General features: G+C 34.3%; 2 protein-coding genes across 3 annotated transcripts in view; one reads left to right on the top strand and one right to left on the bottom strand.

Annotated features, from left to right (window-relative positions):
* The window catches only part of LOC137252723 (ecdysone-induced protein 74EF), a 674,751-nt gene that overhangs the window by 494,895 nt on the left and 153,344 nt on the right, over positions 1 to 26,512 (top strand). The window lies entirely within an intron of this gene.
* On the bottom strand, positions 878 to 24,793 carry LOC137252680 (polycystin family receptor for egg jelly-like). The gene is made up of 6 exons (XM_067788728.1): positions 24,671 to 24,793; positions 21,534 to 21,669; positions 6,746 to 6,943; positions 6,494 to 6,636; positions 4,850 to 5,069; positions 878 to 4,197 (listed from the first exon to the last, which is right to left on the bottom strand). Exons 1-6 carry the CDS (start codon positions 24,791 to 24,793, stop codon positions 878 to 880), a joined length of 4,140 nt encoding a protein of 1,379 aa, XP_067644829.1.

The following is a 26,512-nucleotide window of genomic DNA, read 5'->3' as shown; positions in this document are numbered from 1 at the left end:
TGTATTGGCATTAGGTTGCACTGATATGCTGAAAAAAAAACAGTCTGTAATGGCTTTCGCAGCAGGGCATTTGTTTTTCTACTCCTACTTTTCCAAAGCGGGTAACCATTTTACCCTCTGACCGTTGAAAATACATCCCTACCGTTTCAGATAGTGTACATCTTCTATCTATTTTTATTTACTTCACCTGGTGATTCCACCATGCCGTTTTCATGGAATCACCATAGCCTCCTACGCCGATGACTGCACCGTAAAAACAGCAGACCCGAATTTTTCTGTAAATGAGCTATGATTCAAAATAAACACTTATCTCTCTTGTGTCTCCATTTTTTGCTCACGTAATTTGGCACGACGTGGGCAGCACAACGGTTTCGAGTACATCGCAAAAGTAAAAAAACATCGGTATACGCTGCCAAAATAGATCGAGAGTACCGAGTACCTACCGAAAAGAAACTGTAGCTTTCATCAAAAAAATACGAAGTCTCAACCGGACACTACCGAACGCCTTCAGTTTCTTTAAAAAATTTCTTTTATTAAGATCTAAAAATATGTGTAGCTACTTAAAATACAAATAAGCCCATCCATTTTCAAAATATTAAAGAATTTAATTTGAAATATTTTTAAACTAAGCACAGTATTGCTACGAACTTGTTCTAGCGGCAAAAGGTCCAACTGTGTGAGTCATAAATCAACGTCCTTTCTTTTATTTGGCTAACGTATTTATTTGTTGTTTATGTTTATGTTTTATCATACACTGAGCTCCAGTAAAAGCTTAATCAGCAAACTAAAAGGAAAGTCCGAATTGCAGCTATCACATATGAAGATATGGTAATTTTTTAATGGTATATGGCAAAAGCAATGGTATACAAACTCAACATTAAGTGCTATCTGATACTTCATCAACATCCCGTGGAGCCGACACGTCATTTTGTTCCTGAGAAGCTGCCGCGCTATTTTCATTGGGGAGACCTAATACTCTATTTTGATCTGAGCGAGCTGCTATTTCATTTTCTTCTGTAGTAGCTGACACTTTATTTTTAGGTTGCGTAACTGGCACTGTGGCACTCGATGCTCTTTTGTCCTTGTAAATAAACTTCTTGAATATGCGTTTTTTCGGCTTCGGTGATCTTGCGTCATTTTTGGGCGACTTTTTGCATTTAAAAATACATTCGGGAAAAGCAATCAAAAGCATTAACAGCTCAACCAATAATGTAGCAAAATAGCAGCCTATTACAAATAACACGAATTTGCAGTCAATGATGTCTATTATAAACTCATATACGTAACGCTCAGCTTCATAATTATCCAGTGTAGTAGCACCTAACCATAAAAACACTAACAAAATAATAACCGCAAATTTAGCAATCCAAATGCAGCTACGCACAAAGCGATCCACCACGACCACGCCATACTGATGTGGACCGTAAAGCGGCTGAAATAGAAACCAGCATACAAAAAAGTCATGATAGTGTGCCTTAATTTTTTGCCATTTCTCTTTACGCAGCTGCTTCTTTTCAGCATTTGTAAGATTTGTCGGCGCTGCATGCTCTTTATCTGGCTGCACCTCAACTGGTTTAGTGCCAATCCATTTGCGCACTGTACAATGCCACTTTTCGCCATTTTCCAAATTAACAATCGTTATCGATTCACAATACCATGAAGGATAACGACCGCTATCATTTCGACTGATCAAGATTTTTGGTGGATTTGAGAGATCGCTAGCGCGTATTGGTAATTCCAGCACGCATGTGGTATTTGGTTTTAACAGTGGTTTTTCAGGATTTTGTGCGATTGCGTAAGAGCGTTGAAATATCATTGCGGGCACCGTCACTGTAACATTCGCCGAGCTCGCTGCAGTCCAATGCGGGCCCGTTGTTATATGTAGAGCAATCGTACGTGGACGCTGCTTTTCATTTTCAGTCATTTCTGTTAACAACTTTTCAGCGCCTGCACTGCACATATCATCATAAGCGCGCAGTAGAAGCCAAATAAAAATAAATACAATTAATATATAGAAAGCGACTAAATACCAATTAACATCGAGCTGATCTTTAACATTACGATCACGCACCACCTCTTCAGCTGTGCTATAATATGAGCGTCCGGCAAATACTGACATATGATAACAGTTGCATGTGATATTCTCACCTTCGTGTATGCTTTCGCAACCATCTGTGCGCCATGTGGGATTATCTAAATTTGTATTCCATGTGAGACATTCATAGATTTCAACAGTGAATGTATATTTTGATAGTTGCCGTACATTTGCATCTGCACTAGCTATTAAGGCGACATAACACCAATTCTCATTATGCGCATGATTATGATCTGAATATTGTATGCCATCCTGTGTGAGGCTCTCGCGCATCACGCGCATATCACCATCGCGCACCTCGCTCAATTTTGGCATATTTTGACATTTCACCAAAACATCCATATCCACCATAACTGTAATGAAATTGATAATAACTGCAGCACCTGCTGGAGTGCGTATTCTATAAATGGGCATTTCCATGCTGTCGTCAACAGCGCCCTGTATTAACGGTGGTTGCTTGGCAGTGCGCTTTTGTAGCATATTCAACCTAATTGGTACATTGATGTGTGTTTCTTCAATAGATCGCTCTTCTTTACTAAATGAGCTAAAATAAAAGACCGCTGTTGTTATAGGGTGTTCAGTGGGAAACCACCAGAATGGATTGTCCTTAAAAGAAATCACTTGTGCTGTCATATCTGCACCACCTAGTTGATTTTGCATATTTTGCAACATCTGTTTTGTTAATATAGCAGTAGTTTTTAGATCGGGAGAAACCAACCATATAGTGTTTTGCGTATCTATGCCCATTGTTGTCATTTTTACTAAGTCAGTTTCAATTTTGAAAGTCGCATCACCTTTATGTATACGAAAACTACTTGCAAAACCAACATAATGTAACAACTCGAGCGTTTTGCAAAGCGCATGCATGCGTATATTGATTGGCGTCAAGATTGTATCATTTAACTTGCCATATTTGCCGTAATGTTCAATCAAGTGTGCCATACGTGGCGTCACCTTACCGCGTTCGTTAGCTACTTGTATCATACCAGCTTCAAACTCCCATAAAGTTGATTGCGTATCACCGAATGTTTCTGCGTGTGTGGTTAATTTGGATACGAGTTCAATAATTTCTTCAGTCAAATCGTGTAGTTCATCTAATTGTATATCTTTTATTTCACCACTCTCTTTTGTTTCTTTGAAACCATCACACATTTTATCTAATAGCTCCAAAAATGTTTCGGTATCTACGCTTGTGATATTACCTAAAGATGATAATAACTGATTTATAATTGTGCCCAACTGCAGTATATCGACTGCATTCTTCGCTTCAAAATCATGAAATTGTTCAACTATATATTTATCGACTTCTATGCCTTGATCTTTCATCATTAATATTGCTTTCACAACAGCACGCCCCAATTCACCACCAATTAACAAGTTTTTTATATCATTTCCAGGTTTTTTCATATACTCTATAATCTCCTGCAATCCTTTTGGGATCTTCACTTCCGTAAGCGTTACAGAAACTTTGGTTTTCGTACACGCTCTTAAACGATCGCATATAACAAATGTTAATTCACTCACTTGTGGCACATATACTTCCCAATTCGGATCACTTGTTTGATCGATAACTAACTTTTCTGCCTTTAGCGTATAACGCAACGGTAATTGCTTATCTTGCCAATCTTGACATGAGGCTTTAAAAAGCGTATCACCAGGTATGCCACTTGTCGGTTCAACTTTACATAATCCATTTGCAGGTGGATCATTGCGTTCAAAAGTAGTATAACTATCGCTTTCTACGCCATCCGCTGTTAGTATGAAGGTTACATTGAATTCAGGTACATCTGGCGGCATAAATCGGAAATGTCCATTTGTATTTCTCTCTTTAACTTCATTATTTATTTTAAATACGAATTCCCGTTTAGTGCCACATTCGGTAAAACAATCGACACCCATATGTATGGCAACGCCTCTATTGAATAGCAATTCCCAACAATTTTCGAAGCAAAGTAATATTAACGGTATTTTTGAACCCCATGAACAATGTATATAAATGCTGTCGCTGGATTCCATACCCGTTAGTGGTGAATTTACATACAATGTAAACTTATATTGACCGTTTACCACGAGTTGGCTGCCATCAACTGTTATTGTTGGAGCTAAAATTTTATATGCATTAATAGTAAAAAATAAAATAAATGAAAATTTGTTACAAATATTAATATATCAGAAAATTAGCTGTATTTTGGCTGCTTTAGGTCGATGAACATGATAAAATCGCATGTTCTTAATGGCTTATCTTCATCTTTTATCTACTATGCATAAAATTACTAACTGCCTTCGTGCAAAACAACCTATACACTGAACCGATTTTCCTAACTCATGTCTCGAAATGACATATGTCCACCCGAAAATAACAAAGAGTTATTTTTTGATAGCAGCTTTAATTAAAAAATGTTTATTTCGAGGAGCTAACGAAATATAAAATATTAAAATTCCCAATTTCCTTCGAGTAAAACAGCTGATCCAATGAGCCCATTTTGCTAATTTCAGTCTTGGAACAACATTCTCATAGGCGTATTTTGTAATAGCATTTTCAACAAAACCATTTGTTTAGTTTGAAACCGTTTATGCTGGGAGAAAATAAAATACATATTTCTCCCTATACTTCTTTTTTTATGCTCATAGAGCACAACTACAACAACAAACTTGTCTACTACCGGTTGTTTAGAGAATTGTGTGTGTGTGTTTTCAAATACACTCTTCACTTTTCCACATCTGTTGTTGTAACTTCATTATGCCATTACTTACATGTAGCAAATGTTTTTCCAGCTTCGCAGTACTTCGAGTTTAAGTCCCGTTTGTCGGGTTTACATTCCCAGCGATAAGTAAGTTGTTGTTGTTGCGAAGGTAGCATGTAATCAAAACTTTCCGTACCGCTTATTGTTAACTTTTGTCGTACACCTACGCGCATTATTCGTGAACCATCAATATGAGCGTATAAGCGTAAATAAACAAAGTCGATGTGACACTGAAAAGTAGTTAAAAAACAAAAGATTGTAAATGAAAAGGTCAATTCGATTTGTTTTGTATTTTTGTTGTAATTAATATTATGATTTATATTAGGAGCAAAAATATCCATTACATTATTCAGTATTAACAAACACTATAAGGAAGGGGAATATTAAATTTAATCAAGAAATCTTTTCATATTCACAAAAATAGTTAATTCACCACTTAAAATATTTATTAACCATTTTAATTAATCATTAAATCAATCATAATCTCAAATAATCGATTAGTTTCAATTTCCAATCAATATAGGAAAAGTTTACATGAGATATAATTTTTTTTATTAATCGTTACAAAAATTAATTGGTTAGTCGACTTCTTAATTAATCACGTTTTGAATAAATTGTTAAACACATAACTGCAATATCTATGCTTAACACGGGTTTATGGGAGCAGCTTGAGTAATTTTTAAAAAAGCATATTCAAATCTATTCAAGTGACACTTTGTACTATTTAATCACAATTTCGATTAATCATGTAATTTATTAGCTGAATAATTGCTTATTCAACTTTCTCGTTCAAGCGATTAGTCAAAATTCATCCATTAAATCCAAAAACTCCAATAACTTTTTTATCTTTTTGTGATTTTTTTACATATATCAATCTTTTTTACTTAAATGCAATAAGATTCTAAAGACTAAAAAAAAGTTTAAAACAATATTAAGTAGGCCTGAATCAGCTTAGGAATTAAACATGTTTATTATCAGTTAAAGTAACAAATTAAATTTGATTAATCATGAAGCGATTGTTTAAATTTTCTTTCAATTCTTTGATCATAATTCAAACAAACGAAGAAATAATTTTAAATTTATCGTAAATTAAATTAAATACTTTAATGCAAGAAAATCTTTCAAATAGTTCAAACTAATTGTGGTTTGGTAGTAGCGTGCATGCTCCACCTGCCCGAAGAACGCGGGTTCAAGTTTTTTCAATTATGAAACCGTCTTTCTAAGCAGGGCCGCCCCTTGGCAGTGATTTGACAAACACGCCGAGTGTATTTCTGAAAACCCTCTCAGTGAAAATTCATCTGCCTTGCATGCAAATGCCGTTCAGAGCCCGCATAAAACATGAAGGTCCCGTTCCGCCAATTTTTAGGAAAAACTAAAGGGAGTACGACGCAAATTGGAAGAAAAGCTAGGACTAAAATCTCTTCGAAAATTATCACGCCTTGCATTTATTTTCATTTAGTCAAGAAATAATTTAAAATTGACTGTAAGTAAAATTAGTTAAGCACTAAATTTTCAATTGATCTATTAGTTGATGAATTCTACTTTTTAATAATTGAAGGGAGCATTACTCACGCAATTGGTTGATTAAATAATTAATTTTATTTACAGTTATTCGCACAGTACTAACTATGGGACAATAGCTGGAAGTACTTACCACACACCGTCCTGTGGTTGAACCATCACTCTTAGTTACTATAAGACGATTGTTTTTGTGCTCATCTTGTAGTCTCACAGCAACTTTATAAGGATGCCACGTGACACGTGGTACAGTTGTAGTTCCCAAGTCATATAATAGCCCTTAAAAGTGGAATAAGAAACAGTTTGTGTTCTGCTTGTCCAAAGAATTTTATTAAAGAAAAAATCATGATTCAAGTGATTGAATCATGAGAGAAAATCATCCACATACCTCCTTCATGGTTTATAGCTTTCCAAGTATACGTCACCGAGCGGGGAGAGCACGAAGGTCCTTTCACTGTGATTTCCTGTCGTTTCGCGACATTTATCATAATAGGTGAATGCGCTTGCTTGCCATGTACGCACTCGCAATGCGTACAATGTTTGGCGCTATGAATCAGTACTGGACTACGGAACACTCCGAAGAGTACTAGGATGTAGATCGGAAACATTTTTTTTTGTGCCAATTTTCGGGTAATGCGTAAAATAACAAAAAAAATCCCAATTGACTTAATACAAAATTCGGATAAAAATGTAAATATTGTAAACAAGTGCAAATGAAGTACAAATCGAAAAATGTAGACAATCGATGGAATCGGTTCTCAGTTTTTTTGGAGATTTTGTAATTATGTATTTAAAAGTAGTAGAAATGCGTACAATGACTCAAGTGTGATCTTCACACAAAGCCAAAGCAAAAGACGTATTCTATAGCGATACCAAGATCAAAGCCATCATGAGGACAGATTAAAACCATGATGCTCACTAGTAAACTATAAGCAATGCACGATAAGTCGACGGAGTAAAGATAAAGAAAAAATAGGGAAAAAGAAAGACACAAAATCAATAAAAAACAAGTAAGGACGGGACTGTCTTCGGCTGTGCCGAAGAATTCATACCTTTCATGAATGGGGCTGAACAATAAACTTATCCCGTTCATAATCTCCAAATATTGGGATTTATAAGATAATAAATATATAGCGAACAGATGTACATACCTAAAAGATTTTTAAGATAAATATAAATTAAAGAATGGCAAAAAACCCCCTTATCTGAACGATCGGTTGTATGGGATATATATTATATAAATCTCCGATCGAAATTATTTTTACAGGAAATATTCTATGATATATTAGAATATATATCGCCAAGTTTCACGTTTTTATATTGGAAACTAAGGAAGAAATGGCCAAAAATCTTTTTATCTGAACGATCGGTTGCATGGGATAGGTATATGCTATATACATATAGCTCCGATCATAGTAATTTTTTCAGGAAATCTTCTATGATATACTAGAATAAATAACACCAAGTTTAACGTTTTAATATTGCAAATTAAGGGAGAAATGGCTAAAAATCTTTCTATCTGAAAGATCGGTTGTATGGGATATATATTATATATAGCTCCGATCGAAATGATTTTTTCATGAAATCTGCCATGATATATTAGAATAAATATCACCAAGTTGAAAGTTTTTATATTGGAAATTAAGGGAGAAATTGCCAAAAATCTTTCTATCTGAACGATCGGTTGTATGGGATAAATACTATATATAGCTCCGATCAAAGTGATTTTTTCAGAAAATCTTCTATGATATATTAAAATTATATATCACCAAGTTTCACGTTTATACTTTCTAAATTAAAGGAGAAATGGCCAAAAATCTTTCTATCTGAACGATCGGTTGTATCGGATATAACTATATATAGCTCCGATCAAAGTGATTTTTTCAGGACATCTTCTATGCTATATTAGAATGTATGTCACCGAGTTTCACGTTTATACTTTCTAAATTGTGGCAGGAATGACCAAAATCGTTTTATCTGAACGATCGGTTGTATGGGTGATATATGTTATAGTGGTCCAATCCTACCGGATCCGACAAATGTCTAATATAATACAAAAATACATCCCTGTGCCAAATTTCATTGAGATATCTCAAAATTTGAGGGACTAGTTTGCATTCAAACAGACAGACAGACGGACAGACGGACGGACATGGCTATATCAACTCAGTTCGTCGCCCTGATCAATTCGGTATACTTAATGGTGAGTCTATCTTCTATATTTCTCAACGTTACAAACATCGGCCCAAAGTTAATATACCATTTCATGTTCATGAAACGTATAATAAAAATATTGTAAAATTTAATTCCGATAACAGACGCGATAAGAAAGCAAGGCACAATAATTAGGAAAGATTTTACAAAAAAAAGAACGATTCAATCAATTCTCTTCCTTACTAAAAGTATTCTTATTACAAAGAAAAAACAAAAAGCACAAAACCATTTGTGCATAATTATGTGCATCAATACAACATACAACAGTATGGTTGACAGCAACAAATAATTCCGCCAAATTAAGTTACTCGCACACATCTAACAAAATGAATGCTTGAAAGCGCACAGCACGAACAAAAATTTACGTATACGCCCTGGCGCACGGTTGAATGGCCCAACGGAGTTTACTTTCAATTTCAATGCAATGAAATCCTTTCTTTCCCTTTATTCTTTGTCAAATTTTTTCATTTTCTCACATCATACGTTTTATGTGTTTGCTGATTTACCTTTTGTGACGTTACACACGGGCACCTTTTTTGTAGACGAACTCAACACTCGACGAGCACACAACCAACATAAATTCCCACTTCGACATGCGAATTGATTGCATTATAATAAATTGTATTAAATACATGAATAAGACACAAATGCAAAAAAAAAAAAAAAAAAAAAAATTACACAAAAATGTAAGAGCAGTTTATAAGTGAAATAAAAAGAATGAAAGCATGATTATAATGTGATGTATATATGTGGGTGTGATTGGATGCACGCTCCCTTTGAAATGCAGATATACACGTATGGCACTTACTTGCATACATTCATACATATGTATTAATAATACACTTTTATATTGTAAGTCGTCAAAAAAATGACATTGGATCGACATCAACTCAGCTGAATCAAATATGTTCATACACTACAACTTATATTCAAGCTTTGCGCATTATAGCCTGTTTTTCCTTTGATTGACACAAAGAATGACTGACAGGCAGAACAAAATTTGTATTATTATAAGCAATTTTTTTTTGGAAAAGCAGCTGCATCTCAACATTTTTTAAATGAGTTTTTTTTACCAAGCAAATTGAAAACATATATATACTTCTGTAAAAATTCGCTGGTTTATTATATTTGTTTGCCTGACAAATCAAAAATATAAAATTTTTTTTCAATAATGTACCTTATTAACGTATTTTCGAAAACATCTGCGCGTATCAAGGCTGATTGATTTGAGTGGCAACTTGGTAGAAATAGATGTTAAGAAATTTTTTTTTTTCACAAAATAAACCTTAAATGTAATAAATCGAATGTGAACATTTCCGATACGGAAATATGCTTTAGACGAAATTTGGATCTTTTTTTTCAGTAGTAAGCCGCAATTTTAGTGCTTTTTTTTTAGATTTGCTCTTGTCCAGATGATTATGAATGACTTTTTTCACTGGTCTGAAGACAGATATTCTTAGTTCCACAGATTTCCGCGACTTGGCTTTGGTGTAAAAAAATTCATGGTCACTCAATCATTTGAGGATACAACTTACATCACTTATCTTTTTCTTGTGCACTGGAGAGAAAAGAATTTATAATGAAATAGAATAGCATAAAAAGAAGGAAAACTGGGAACGAAGGAGAAGAGAAGTGGTTATAAGAAAAAGAGAGAGGAGGTGAAAGAAATATAATACAAAAAGTAGCAGAAAACAGAAGAAAGACACAAAAAATTCGAAAAACATACAAAAATAGCTAAAAAAAATGTTGGCAAAATTATGAGATAAGAATGGTAAAAAAATAGTAGATGTAAGGCGATAAGGAAAAAATAATAATATAGAGATCAACGAGAAAGAGAACGCATAAATTAGATAAAAGGCAGAAAAAGAGAATATTAGAAACACAAAGGAAAAAAGAGAAAAAGTAAAAAGAAAATTTAAGAAAAAAATATAAAAGGAAACAGATAAAAATAAAAAATGGAAATGATAAGAAAAATAAAAAGGAAAATGAAAATAAAAAAATATAAAATAAGAAAAAAAAAAATAAAACGAAAAAATTTAAAAGAAATACCAAATTAAAACGAAATGAAAAAAAAACATCAAATAGGAAAAAAAGGAAAAATAAAATGAAAAACAATTAAAATATATATCTTTAATATATATCTATAAATAAAAACAAAATGAAAAACATATTCAAGAACAGAAAGCATAAATTATAAAAAACATACAAGTTAAGAAAACGAAAATAAGGAAAAAAGAAAAATATAAAAAAAATAAAAACTAAATGAAATGAAGTCATAAATAAAACATAAAAAATATATAAAAAAGAAAGCAAAAATATTTAAGAACAGAAAAAATAAATTATAAGAAACAAAATAAGTTAAAAAAATGAAAATAAGGAAAAAGGAAAAATATAAAAAAAAAATAAAACCTAAATGAAACGAAGCCATAAATAAAACAAAAACAAACATAAAAAATATATAAAAAAGGAAGCAAAAATATTTAAGAACAGAAAAAATAAATTATAACAAACAAAATAAGTTAAAAAAATGAAAATAAGAAAAAAGGAAAAAAATAAAAAAAATAAATCCTAAATGAAACGAAGCCATAAATAAAACAAAAACAAACATAAAAAATATATAAAAAAGAAAGCAAAAATATTTAAGAACAGAAAAAATAAATTATAAGAAACAAAATAAATTAAAAAAATGAAAATAAGGAAAAAGGAAAAAAATAAAAAAAATAAAACCTAAATGAAACGAAGCCATCAATAAAACAAAAACAAACATAAAAAATATATAAAAAAGAAAGCAAAAATATTTAAGAACAGAAAAAATAAATTATAAGAAACAAAATAAGTTAAAAAAATGAAAATAAGAAAAAAGGAAAAAAATAAAAAAAATAAAACCTAAATGAAACGAAGCCATAAATAAAACAAAAACAAACATAAAAAATATATAAAAAAGAAAGCAAAAATATTTAAGAACAGAAAAAGTAAATTATAAGAAACAAAATAAGTTAAAAAAATGAAAATAAGGAAAAAGGAAAAATATAAAAAAAATAAAACCTAAATGAAACGAAGCCATAAATAAAACAAAAACAAACATAAAAAATATATAAAAAAGAAAGCAAAAATATTTAAGAACAGAAAAAATAAATTATAACAAACAAAATAAGTTAAAAAAATGAAAATAAGAAAAAAGGAAAAAAATAAAAAATATAATAAAATAAAACCTAAATGAAACGAAGTCATAAATAAAACGAAACCAAACATAAAAAATATAAAAAAAGAAAGCAAAAATACTTAAGAACAGAAAAATAAATAATAAAAAAGAAAAAAAGTTAAGAAAACTAAAATAAGGAAAAAGCAAAAAAAAATTAAAAATATAAAAAACAAGTAAGGAAGGCTAAGTTCGGGTGTAACCGAACATTACATACTCAGCTGAGAGCTTTGGAGACAAAATAAGGGAAGAACGCCATGTAGGAAAATGAACCTAGGGTAACCCTGGAATGTGTTTGTATGACATGTGTATCAAATGGAAGGTATTAAAGAGTATTTTAAGAGGGAGTAACCCATAGTTCTATGGGTGGACGCCATTTAGGGATATCGCCATAAAGGTGGACCAGTGCTGACTCTAGAACTTATTTGTACGATATTGGTGTCAAATGAAAGGTGTTAGTGAGTATTTTAAAAGGGCGTGGGCCTTAGTTCTATAGGCGTACGCCTTTTCGTGATATCGCTATAAAGGTGACTCTGGAATTTGTTTGTAAGATATGTGTATCAAATGAAAGGTGTTAGTGAGTATTTTAAAAGGGCGTGGGCCTTAGCTCTATAGGTGGACGTGTTTGCGGGATATGGCCATTAAGGTGGACCAGGGGTGACTCTAGAATTTGCTTGTACTATATGGGTATCAAATTAAAGGTATGAATGAGAGTTTTAAAAGGAAGTGACCCTTAGTTGTATATGTGAAGGCGTTTTCGAGATATCGACAAAAATGTGGACCAGGGTGGCCCAGAACATCATCAGTCGGGTACCGCTTATTTATTTATATATATAATACCACCGCGGCCACCGTGGTGTGATGGTAGCGTGCTCCGCCTATCACACCGTATGCCCTGGGTTCAACTCCCGGGCAAAGCAACATCAAAATTTTAGAAATAAGATTTTTCAATTAGAAGAAAATTTTTCTAAGCGGGGTCGCCCCTCGGCAGTGTCTGGCAAGCGCTCCGATTGTATTTCTGCCATGAAAAGCTCTCAGTGAAAACTCATCTGCCTTGCAGATGCCGTTCGGAGTCGGCATAAAACATGTAGGTCCCGTCCGGCCAATTTGTAGGGAAAAATCAAGAGGAGCATGACGCAAATTGGAAGAGAAGCTCGGCTTTAGATCTCTTCGGAGGTTATCGCGCCTTACATTTATTTTTATTTATTTAATACCACGAACAGCATTCCTGCCAAGATTCGAAGGGCTTTTGATTTCGCCCTGCAGAAATTTTTCATTTCCTTCTACTTAATATGGTAGATGTTACACGCATTTCACAAAGTTTTTTCTAAAGTTATGTTTTGCGTCAATAAACCAATCCAATTACCATGTTTCATCCATTTTTCATATTTGGTATAGAATTATGGCATTTTTTTCATTTTTCTTAATTTTCGATATCGACAAAGTGGGCGTGGTCATAGTCGGATTTCGGCCATTTTTTATACCAAGATAAGGTGAGTTCGAATAAGTACGTAAACTAAGTTTAGTAAAGATATGGCGATTTTTGCTCAAGTTATCGTATTAACGGCCGAGCGGAAAGACATAAGGTCGACTGTGTATAAAAACTGGGCGCGGCTTTAACTAATTTTGCCAATTTTCACATAAAACGGTTATCGTCATAGGATCTATGCCCCTACCAAATTTCACAAGGATTGGTAAATTTTTGTTCGACTTATGGCATTAAAGGTATTCTAGACAAATTAAATGAAAAAGGGTGGAGCCACGCCCATTTTGAAATTTTCTTTTATTTTCGTATTTTCTTGCACCATATCATTACTGGAGTTGAACGTTGACATAATTTACTTATATACTGTAAAGATATTCAATTTTTTGTTAAAATTTGACTTAAAAAAATTTTTTGAGGTCAATGCACCTACTAAGTTTCATCGCCTTATCCGTCTTTGGTTATGAATTATCGCACTTTTTCGGTTTTTCGAAATTTTCGATATCGAAAATTGGGCGTAGTTGTAGTCTGATTTCGTTCATGTAGGATGATGCGCCCAGGAACCTACATACCAAATTTCATCAAGATACTTCAAATTTTACTCAAGTTATCGTGTTTACGGACGGACGGACTGATGGACGGACATGGCTAAATTAATTTCTTTTTTGCCCAGATCATTTTGATATACAGAAGTCTATATCTATCTCGATTAGTTTTTGCCGTTAGGACTACCGTTACGCGAACAAAATTAATATGCTCTCTTTGCTCTGCTCAGCTAAGTATAAAAAGACGAAAGAGGGAGAATAATTATAATTAAAAAAAAAAAAGTGTAGTAACAGAAAAAAAATATATTTTCTCATCAAACTTTCTATCTCTTAGATACTGTTTACTGAGAAACACATTTTTTGTTGGAACTCGTTACTTGGCAAAGAGGAGGCAACTAGGAACTAGGAGACACAGACTTTCTTTTGATCGGCGGTTTTTTTATTGTTTTTTTTTTTTTTTTTTTTTGAGGGTTTTTTGGTGTTTCTATTACTTCAAAGAGAGTGTTACTCAACCTGCTAGTAATAGCTATTCTGCCGCATACCACAAATCTTTCGAAAAGTCTATTTTGATCATCATTTGCTAAAAGAATGCATTCCGCGTAAATATTTTAAGCACCTTAACTTGCCACTGCCACATTTTTCGATTGAGTAAGAACTTGGCTGACAGCTGTACTGAATATGAAAGCTAGCATTATGGTGCCCACCTGAACGTCCCGCCAAGTTATACTCAAACACACAAACAAAAAAACAACTCCTATTTTTTTGTTTTTCGTAACAACCACCATTTCATTTTTTTCGCGCACTTAAAAAATTAGGTCAACATTTGCGTGCGCTGTACCTAAACCGATTGGCCGATTACAATTGCATTTCCTCCTTAAAATACAATACGCACATATTCAGATATTCATATGTATGTTGAAAAAAAGCCTACTGGTATTAGTGAGCAAACAAAGAAGTGTAAAAAATATACAGAGATATGCAAAATTTATAGACTTGAGCCCACAGCTGGGCTTTCCTTTCCCCCAAGTGACATTGATAAACAGCGAAAAGTTAGAAAAAAAATGCATCGGCGTAAAATAAAGAAAACATTTTAAAAGCGATAACGAATTATTGCAAAAAAAAAGAGCGAAAAGAAAAATACTTGCAGTTGCTAGAGAGTGCAGCAATGCATTTGAAGTTGGCTTACTACTAAACACATACATATATGCTTAATCTGTATTGCACTATGCCGGCAAAGCTTTGAATACAAGCGCTACTTTTTTTGAAGTAGTATGTGTTTACATATGAAATGTTTGTGCAAATAAACTCTGTCGTTGAGCTCATACGACATGTAGGTGAACGCCGAATAGTTTTCTGAAGCTCTCGAGTCACCACTGGCATAAATAGTTTGGAGCTTCGCAACGTTGCGCCAAATAATTTTAGGTTGTTTCCCGGCAGTTTTTTCCATTTTAGTAAGCAATTTTTTGCTTCGAAAATTCTTGAAAAAACGCGTTGTTTTGCTGTAAAATTTTGTGTTTTTAACTACTGGCTTAGTTGGAAAAACTTTTTTTAACACACCTACACATCTGCATACATATCTGTTAAATACTTGAGCTATTATTTTCTGTGCAATGGAAATGAGTGAACTGCTTTAGCTTTTTTTCTTTTTTTGTTTGTTTTTGTTCCATTTCCGTTGTCGATTCAATATAACTAAACGATAGCTGCAAAAAAATTTACGCTTACCCACCTATGATCCAATAAATAAAAATAGAGGGCGAGTTTAAAGGGAAGCTTTTATGTTAATGCTTTCCGATTTTTTAAATATTTTTTTTTTCATTCACGGAAGTAATAAACCACCAAACTGGGCCAAAAAGCAATTTGTTTTTGGTGTTTCGTAAAGAGCTGCTTCAAGCTTGAAATAATTGCATTATCTTTAGCAGATACTAATAACACAGGCCGACAGCATCTCAGACCCAGTATACTATATATTTTCGAAGGATTTTGATGCGATGAATCGAAATCTGGCCTCAAAATTGCTCTGTCAGCTCTGGTTTTCGCGATATGTTAACCTAAAAGTGCAAAAAGCACCGTTTTTGCCCATATTTCAGGTTATGTAGCCTTGCAGATGTTTTCTTTCACCAAAATTAAAGGACGTTCTCTTTAAGTACAAGTCTTCTTCTTTCAAATGGTGTTGCGTTTGCTCAAATATCATTTTTTTTTATGAGATAAAGCATTTTGAAATGTTCATGTTTCATGTGGTAGGGATGGTTTCTAGGGATTAGGAGATACGTGGGAGTTGTTGCAGTAGGAATTAAGTGGACATCAAGAAAAATAAAACTTATTTCAAGAAAAATATGCGACTAAACGCTGTCCCCAGGGTTAAGTGGGTTAGCCTGCTTGCGGTATGATAGGGGTGGTTTCTAGGGGTTAGGGCGGTGTGTGACTTGGTACCCGAGGGTTAGATAGTTAGGGGTGTGGTGAGTTATCACACTTATGGTGTGAGCCAAATTTAAAAAATACTCAATTTAAGAAAATTAGTAATCGACTTTATCATGTCTAGGTTATCTCAATCGATTTTTAAGTGTAGGAAAACTTAGAAACATGAAAATTTCAATATGCGGTATCTCAGCGAAAAAAATTTTATATGAGCAAACTTAAAGCCGTTTGAAAGAAGAAGAGTCATATTTTAAGACGCCGTCCTTAGGTTTTGGCGAAAAAAAACATCTGCAAGTCTACATAACCTCAAATATGGGCAAAAACGGTGTTTTTTGCACGTTTGGGTTAGGATATCTCGAAAACCACAGCTGATAGAGCAATTTTGAGCTCAGATTTGGATTCAGTAAACCTTTCGAAATATATAGCCTGATTTCAGGGTCTGAATGTTGCTTAAATTTTGTCGGCCTGTGTAATTTTAATGGTTTAATTTTGCTTTGGCTCTTTGTGGCTTAAGAGAAATTTTCTGTGATGTTTCCTTAAGAAGCTTTTTTGCTCATATACAAACGCCAATAATTTAAAGTTTTTGCTCACGATATGGAGGAATAGAGAATGTAATCGTAAATGTAGTCACTACACTGTAGTTTAATGTGGAAATAATTTATATGGTGGAGTTTATTTGCGCGAAATCAGACACCAAAATAAGGCAAGACAAAACGTGCTATCAATTTGATATCGAAGAGTTATAAATTTTCTATCCATAACAACATCATGAGTGTGTTGCCTAAATTTATCGCCCTTTTATCGAAAATATATCGATTTATTATCGATACGTTATCACAAATTTAGCGATTTTTTTTAAAATGTTATTGCACTGAAATTGGCGCACAGCAGCTGGTGTTTTTAAGAATGAAGTCGAATGCACTAAGAGCGCTGGCGTGCTCATTGTTCCTAGGTGTAAATATTGAGAGCTGAAATCTTAATACGGCCGGGCAACAATGTTCACCGTGTATATTTTAAACATTGTTATCAAATCCAGCGCAAGGAACTTATCAAGCCTAACTTTTATTTCGTCAGATGGCGTTTATATTGCAATTGATGCTAGAAATTGACTGGAAACAAATGCTTCTAGACTGTGAAATTTATACAAATTACAAGCCTTTCCTCGGTGAACTAAAATTAAGCTCTGTAAGTCTCCTTTCATTGCCACATGTGGCGGTTTTCGATTAAGAAGACCTAACGTGAAACGCCACATAAGTTGATGACATCGTAGGAAGGGCGAGGCCCCTAGTGGGTAAGGTATTCTCTTTTGTAAGCTTTATCGGACTAGTACCCTTTGCTCACATGATGGGGTGATCGTTGCAAGACTAGTTTGAATTTGAAATTACAGCCATTTTATGCACACCTGTTATGACTGCAATGATAGCAGCGGAATTCATACATAAATATTCGTTAGTATTGTGCCTTTGCATGTGTGTTGGCATACCTCATACATACGCATGTTGACCGGAAAGGAAACAATAAATAGTAAATTACGAGTTGAACTTACAATGCGGCAGTTAAATGCGCAATGGCCATGTAGGGGAAGAAAAAAAGCGAAATAAAATAAAGACACGTTACAAAGTGCAAGCGCCATAAAATATGCAACAAAAGCTCATGAGCGCATATAAAATACAAACGCAAACATAATGCATTACAAAAACGTACAGAGTGTAAGTAAGAGGGAGACAAATATACATTTAGTGGAACAAATGGAAACTATAAACGTCAAACAAGCAAACAAAAAGCACTGCAAAAGATACGAATTAAAATGCAACAAATGTAATAGCAGAAACAAATACAAAAACAGTGTCGTTTTTTACACCTGCTTGCTGTGAGGTAATTTGAAATAATAATAAAAAAACACACTCAAGCGCCTATCAAGTATATAACGATTTGAGTATGTATATAGAGCTTCTAAAGGGCACAAAACTTACTTTTGTTATTTGCCGTTATTTATTATAACTGTTTCTTCTGCATACTTTTTTGTTTTTGTTGTCGTTTTGTTGTAGTAAGTGTCATGCATTTTGCGACAATAATTCAAATAAGATTTAAAGTTGCAGACAAAACACACAAAGATCTACTTATTTACTAAATGTATGCAAGCACTTTGCATCCACGCTCTCTCAATGCTACAAACGCCACGAAGTAGGCTACAATTTATTTAAATAATGTAAGAGCAACGACACACATACGCAAAAACGCACTAACACTTATGCATGAGTGCGCAAACAAGAAAGTCTTAATGCCTGACAAAAAAGCGAAGAGTAGTTAGCATTAATGTCTTCATGGCATTTGATATTGTGGTACAAAACAGCAACAACAATAGCAAGAAAAAAAAAATGAATAAGTGTGCATTTTAACATTGCATACATTTAGGCAGGCGCAATTGCGTGCGGTAAGAGTACGAGAGTTACGCTAAAAGTTGAATTAAATACAACCGCAAGCATTTTATAAAGCAAATGCAGGCAAATCTTATCTATGCGAAGTAGTAAAAATAAAGAAAAGCGATAAGAAAGTAGATACATAAAAAAAATAAATAGTTAAGTGAAAATGGCGGAAGTATAAAAGGTGAAGTGGCATGTAGCTAACACAGAGCTTTTGTAAGCGCACTTTTTTGTCAAATGTAAATGGAGCGAATGAGATAAATGTGGCAAACATTAAGATATTTCAAGGATTTACCAAAGGCTATACAAAAGTTGACAAGTAGTAGTATGCAAGGATAATATGTCTTACTTATTAGATCTACTATGTAAATGCGTAGTTACTTCACTTGGAGCTGGCTTTATTTTGTATAGTCTTTTTTTATTCGATTTTTCGATTACAAATAAGCCAGGCACACGCGAGTAGCCAGGTAATCTAATAATTCAACAGTACTCGAAATTTGCAATGATTCTAGACACTAAACTATATTTTTTATTCACAATACTCATACACATATCGTGACATATACTTTCGAATTATTTATGGCACTCAGACTGACTAAAATACAAGTTCAATTAAAACCTATGAATCAAAAGCAGCACTAGTTTTGGTAGAAATCTATTACTGAACTGATGTCTCATTCATACAGTCTGCTTAAACACGAAATATGCCCTTTGTTGAAAAGGCACATCCAGTTTCTGAATCTATGGCTCATACTGAGTAATATTTCCTATGTGACCATAGGTCTGAAATGAATTTCGATCCTCCCTAATCAAGTTGGAAAATTTTGATATAAAATTTAGGCTCGAAATTCATTTCAGACCTATGGTCCCATGGGCAATATTACTCAGTATATCAAAATTTTCTCACTTGATTAGGGAGGCTCGAAATTCATTTCAGACCTATGGCCCATGGGCAATATTATACAGTATATCAAAATTTTCTCACTTGATTAGGGAGGCTCGAAATTCATTTCAGACCTATGGCCCATGGGCAATATTACACAGTATATCAAAATTTTCTCACTTCGTTAGGGAGGCTCGAAATTCATTTCAGACCTATGGTTCCATGGACAATATTACTCAGTATGACCCATAGATTCAGAAACTAGATGTGCACCTGAAGTTTTTTCCCCATACAATTTGACCCGCCCTAATGCACTTACATATCTTTTCAAATATTATCAAAGTCTCAAATTTTAGAAACGGGTAATCTCGGCCACTACTAAATGTGGCAAACATTAAGATATTTCAAGGATTTACCAAAGGCTATACAAAAGTTGACAAGTAGTAGTATGCAAGGATAATATGTCTTACTTATTAGATCTACTATGTAAATGCGTAGTTACTTCACTTGGAGCTGGCTTTATTTTGTATAGTCTTTTTTTATTCGATTTTTCGATTACAAATAAGCCAGGCACACGCGAGTAGCCAGGTAATCTAATAATTCAACAGTACTCGAAATTTGCAATGATTCTAGACACTAAACTATATTTTTTATTCACAATACTCATACACATATCGTGACATATACTTTCGAATTATTTATGGCACTCAGACTGACTAAAATACAAGTTCAATTAAAACCTATGAATCAAAAGCAGCACTAGTTTTGGTAGAAATCTATTACTGAACTGATGTCTCATTCATACAGTCTGCTTAAACACGAAATATGCCCTTTGTTGAAAAGGCACATCCAGTTTCTGAATCTATGGCTCATACTGAGTAATATTTCCTATGTGACCATAGGTCTGAAATGAATTTCGATCCTCCCTAATCAAGTTGGAAAATTTTGATATAAAATTTAGGCTCGAAATTCATTTCAGACCTATGGCCCATGGGCAATATTATACAGTATATCAACATTTTCTCACTTGGTTAGGGAGGCTCGAAATTCATTTCAGACCTATGGTTCCATGGACAATATTACTCAGTATGACCCATAGATTCAGAAAATAGATGTGCACCTGAAGTTTTTCCCCATACAATTTGACCCGCCCTAATGCACTTACATATCTTTTCAAATATTATCAATCAAAGTCTCAAATTTTAGAAACGGGTAATCTCGGCCACTACCAAACGTATTGGGCTTCAATTTTTTTTTTGCAAAAATTTTTCATAAAGCGCTCTAAAAAGATAACTTCTTAAAATAAAAAGTTGGCTAACGTTTCTGATAAATTTAAGAATTAAGTTTCAAAATTTCCTTCTCAACACTACAAACGAGCGCAAACTCAGTGTTATATCGGCAAGGATTTTGATTGTGTGAGTCGTAGATCAACTGCCCATCATTTAGCGTCTTGAACTTATTCAGGTTGATACAAGCTATACAAAAAAATGAAAATATTCATACAAAATCTTTGCTTTTTCTCTGAATCTTCTAATGAGACAAGCTCATTTTACCGCAGTCGCAAGCGTTTTTAATATGAAGTTATCTGAGTTATCCAGTCCATATATAGTGGTATACTCTTTGGGTTCTCCAGTTATGTTACTCAGTTTTACTGGAATTTGACCCAGTTCGTTGACCTGCGGTTTCTTAAGGTTGTTTTCCTCTCTACCCTATAAGCGAGGTTGCTGAATCTCATATACATATGGTCTGAGAAAATAGACGTATCAAAGACCCTCCAATCATACCTTGGTGTTTCACGTTCGTAACTTAATATGTTATCAAAAACATTGCTAGCTATTGGACTGACATATTTAGGAACACTTTAAATGTTAGCTATTTCAAATCGCTTTTCATTATGTAACAAAATGGAGACTCGCCTCTATTATTTGTAACACCCTCGCCAGACATATTGTGGTGCGTATTTGCATCCATACCTATGTCTAGCAGTCCTTTGTGCCCTACCTCTTCCACTAACCTTTCTCTTGCGGTGTAAGGTTTTCGTGGTTCTTTTCAACTTTGGCCGCTTGTTGCATGTTGCTGTTGTTATCCTTCTCCTCGAGTCGCACGTGCTGTGTTGGATATTCCTTTGTAAAACCCGCAGCATCTTTTTGCTGTTTGTTCTCTTATAACACATTCGTCGTAACGTTTTCATCCTCCTCCTATCTCCTTGTTTTAAGGCTTTCAAGGGTCTTTTCGCACTCTTTCGGCGTGTTAGGACTGTTCATCTTGGACCCTATTTTTTCGCGTCGTATATAAATTTTTCCTGTACCCAAGGATACTTTGCCAAGCTCCGCCTGCTTGTTTATTTGCAAGACGCAGTGCTTACACTCCTCTTTTAGCCGAATTACAGTAACAACCTTTCAATTTTGTGTCAGCACATCTGGGTTCTGAGTCATCTGTCTGTAACTGTCCGCTTCGGCACATTACTCATCCTTTCGGGGGCAGCCGGGGTCTTAGTGTTACGTACCTCTATTTTGCTTATCTCCTCCTTCTACATCCATTGCTGGCATATAACATATTTTCATTTCTTCTCAACAACTTGCAGCTTTTAGGGTTCATCTAACCTACAGCCCTATATCCACAAGTCTTGTTTACTTAGCTGGCCTGCCTCGCGAATTGAACAAAGTCCATTCTGCCTCTTGAAGAGAGGCGTTACCTCATAGTTATGCCGCCTCAAACTTGTGCCTCCGCGTACGAGTGCATAACCGAGGGTTTCTCGTAGCAAAACCCTTGAACCGACTTCTACCTACTTCAACCGCCTCACTTTTTAGATCCGGGTCGAGAGCGCTCACTTACTTCCTCTGCTCCGTATCCTACTCCGTTTGTTTTTTTTCATCTGCCTATCCATCATAGCTCCCGGCAACTCTCCACTACTTTCGCTGAAGTCAGACGCATCGCTTAAAGCACTTTGGCATCCCTGACTTGCCACTCCGGGCTCCCTCTCTCGACCTCCTTATTAACATAAGGGCATGTTGTTTTCATGCATTTCACTGCAGTACTTACACAAAAGAAGAAGTCTATCTAAAACTCAGCCACCTTAATTAATCTATTACATATTGTTCTTAACAATAGTTTAGTGCGGCACAGATTAAATACCCATTGTCTAGTCTTAACTGCCCAACATAATCATATTTTATCGCATATTTACTTTGAAAACATTAAATAACGCACACAAACACATTTACATATACTTTCAAGCTTACTACATAGAAGCAGTTATAACTTATCACATAAACAGAAAGTAGCAAAATTTTAGTAAAGCTCACTTTTATAGTTACTTGTACAACAACGAAAACGATGCAACTTCATTTGTATTTGTTGCTGTAAATTACTTTTATTGCCAAATGCGCATTAAAAGATCTGCCTTGAGTATGAGCAGCGGTAGTAGTCGTTGTTAGAAAAATATATGTATGTGCGTTTATATGAGAAAGGCTGAAGTTGTTGTTTTATATACCGACAATGAAAAGTCATAGTAGCTAAAAGCTTTACGAATCACAAATACTTAGGTTTGAACCAAGTGGAAGTGTCTAGAATTGAAATGAATCTTGAACAAATTTTCTTAAAATGCTGTAAGGTTCAGTGGAAGACGATCCCATGAAGAAGAATATGTCTTTCAATTGAACAAAGGCTTTCCATCAAAACCTCAACAATGATGTTTTTCTGACTCAAAAGAGAAAGTGTCCCCAGATATTTCCCACCAACCTGTCCAGAATCAGAATGCTGTAGTGCCTGCATTCGCAAGATTTTATTCCGCGTCACGATGGCCGTCCGAGCTGTGAGCATTTGCTCACGATATCAAACGGGTACAGATTTAACATGTCGCCAAATGTCAGTCGCCAATCGCTGCATTGCTTCAGCCATTCGACCTTGGAAGTAGTATCTAATTATCTTTACACCAGGCCAGAATGCCATAGAAAATAATCGGTTTGATCACAATATCGTACATCCGATGTACCTCGAGCTCCGTTTTACTGGCTATGACAGCTCTTTTGTATGATTCGGTGGTCGGTCATGATACATAGGTAACAATGTAAAATTCTGAAGTTTACCCAATTTTCTGTTGTTTTATTTCAACGGATAGATAGTGAGGTCTGATAGTGAGGCAAATCTGTCAAATTTTAATCAACAGAGAAACAAAACAAGTAATATAGACTCAGAAACTGGACATAGTTTTTCTTTTTGTAGTTCTTTATAGAATTGGAATAAAAGGATAAAGTAAGATATTTTTGAAGAGCTTCTTCGTTATCAGGCCTTATTTTTATCTTTATGGCGCTCTGTTTCTACTACCTTTTCATCACAGTGTGTTTTGATAGCATCCTAGCCGCACTAGCAGTTAAAATATGCCCTAAGTCAGCAAATGTTTCAAAAACAGCCTTTATCAAAATCTTCCTCCTCCTTAAACATTATTTTTTTGAACAATTAAGCTAAGGATTCGGTTGAAGAATGCCCTACCTAAGATTTTATTTCAAAACAAGCCCAGTTTTTCTATGCAAATACAGTAACTTTACGCCGCGTGAAAAGTTCTAAATCAGACCTTCCTTGAACGTAAAGTTAAGATCAGCTTACCTTTACGATTTAGTATTTTCAAACCAACCAGCAGACGAGAGCGCATATAACGCCATCAACTGCACCTTTATACTTGCTACATAAAGGGCTCTTATTAGTATTGGCACCAAGTTCTAAATCCTACTATTTCTTTTACTCGCATTCAATTGTTAGAATTTATATGCAATTTTTTTTTAATTTTTCCCCTTTTATTTGTTCTCTACATCTTATTTATTTAGCATATGCACTTTAAAAAGACGCGATTGCCTGCACATACATACATAAATATCGCATTCATAGATAACTCTTTAGCATTAGCACTTTGTTGTTAGTTTTGCTTTGTATTGGCACCTCTCTTTTGAACTTAGTAACAGCTAGAAAGCTACGCGCACACACACACATGCGCGTATAAATTTGCATTTACATATGCTTGTATCACATTTACAAAAGTATGCTCATCCTTTGAATTTTTACTATGCTTCTTCTTTTTAACAAACATTTACATACATATTCTATATCTGCTTAAAATTCTCACTCTTTGTTTGTATATTCTTTGGCATTTTTTACATTTTCAACGCATTCCAAATGGCCGTTTGTATCATTTACATATTTAGCTAAATCTTTTGCACATTTAAATGCATTTGCTTTATTTTTGTTGTTGGTTTGGCAAATAGTAGCACTCAACGGCATTGACTTTTTATAGTGGCACTTGTCATGCAGACATATGTACGTGTAATAGTGTATATATATACCCTGCATAAAATCGTGCGATTTATCCCTAAATATAGTGGTTTGCGACTGAAATCGTTTATCTTAAATGGGTTATAAATTATCACTTATAGTCTTTTTTGGGTACAGTCTGGATTAGTTACTTTGAATTATATGTAGCTATTTTTAAGAAAAAGTAAAACAATTGCAACGAAATGGATAAAATAAAAAAATGCAAAGACACGACAGGTTCGAAATGGCTATAATATCAGCCAGTATGTTTAATTCTTTACAGTTTTTCCAACATAATAAAATTGCAATAATTTAATAAGAGAAATTATTGCGAATACGTCTCAAATTCATTAAAAATTTCCGGAATGTAAACATAAAATCAAATGGTTTTAAAAAACATTATTGAAGAAAAGTGAAAAGCCCCCTACCGAGCCTACCATTATAGTACCCAATGTTTCACTATCGTAGAGTTTTCTTCTGTTGTTCCATGTTTCTACAAACGGGCTCAAAACAAATCTTCGACACAATTGAGAAATAATCGCAAGGTAATTCCGACAAATATCGTAAAATGAATTATTGTTTCGAAACTTCCATTAAAAAGATTGGGGAATAGTAAATAATCCCAAAACACATTTGATTTAAGATCAAAATGTTCCCAAATGTCATCACGAAAATAGCCCCATATAGTTCCAAAATGGGTCACAATCAAAAGAGAAATGGACTCTTGGATTACCTAAAATTTTACTCGAAATACTTCTAAGGATCGAAAACGACTCATTTAAAAGCCTATACGATTGACTAAGTAATCTGAAAAAAGAAATTTCGGAAGCATAATATATTAGTGGATTTTCTATCTTACCAATACGGGTTGATGTGGCCGATCCATGCGGAACTTCATACACTCAGAGAGACCATAGTGTTTTACTATTATGGGAATTAATAACAAACTAAACAATGCTTCATCATATCCTCCCTTCTTCTGCGTACTATACAGATATGCAGCTTTTTCCTAGGATGGTGCATTTCTTGCACGATTTTCTGGTGGGTACTTATGTGCATATTTGTATGCAAAAATTAGAAGAGATATTCCTTACCTCAACATTTTAGGTTGGTGGTATTTTATTTTTAATGTTTTACGCTGCTCATAAACACTTAATTATACTTACATACATGCAAATGCATATATGTAAGTATGTATACACTGACAGAAAAAGAGTGCTAAAATCAACCGAAATACGGGTCAATTCAACCGAAATTTCTATTAATTTTTATCCATCGCAACAAGACGTTGAATCAACTGCGTACAAATCTTTGATTCGTAATTGACCGTTTTAGTAGTCAAATGAACAAAAAAAGTTGTTGCGGCAGCTTTGTACGAAAGTACCTATGTTGCCATATAAATAAATAAATGTAAGGCGCGATAACCTCCGAAGAGATCTAAGGCCGAGCTTCTCTCCCAATTTGCGTAGTGCTCCTATGATTTTCCCTACAAATTGGCCGGACGGGACCTACATGTTTTATGCCGACTCCGAACGGCATCTGCGAGGCAGATAAGTTTTCGCTGATAGCTTTTCATGGCAGAAATACACTCGGAGCGATTGCCAAACACTGCTGAGGAGCGACCCCGCTTTGAGAAAATTTCTTCTAACTGAAAAACCTTATTTCTAAAATTTTGATGTTGCTTTGCCC

This window comes from Eurosta solidaginis, chromosome 5, assembly GCF_040869045.1.
Source record: "Eurosta solidaginis isolate ZX-2024a chromosome 5, ASM4086904v1, whole genome shotgun sequence".
NCBI lineage: Eukaryota > Metazoa > Arthropoda > Insecta > Diptera > Tephritidae > Eurosta > Eurosta solidaginis.
This window is presented reverse-complemented; position numbering and strand designations above follow the sequence as displayed.

Coding starts and splice junctions, on each gene's coding strand:
- LOC137252680 (XM_067788728.1), bottom strand. CDS start 24,793: ATGCCGTTGAGTGCTACTATTTGCCAAACCAACAACAAAAATAAAGCA. Junction 5,070..6,493: donor CAACCACAGGACGGTGTGTG/GTAAGTACTTCC, acceptor ACTACTTTTCAG/TGTCACATCGACTTTGTTTA. Junction 4,198..4,849: donor TGGAAAAACATTTGCTACAT/GTAAGTAATGGC, acceptor ATAAAATTTTAG/CTCCAACAATAACAGTTGAT.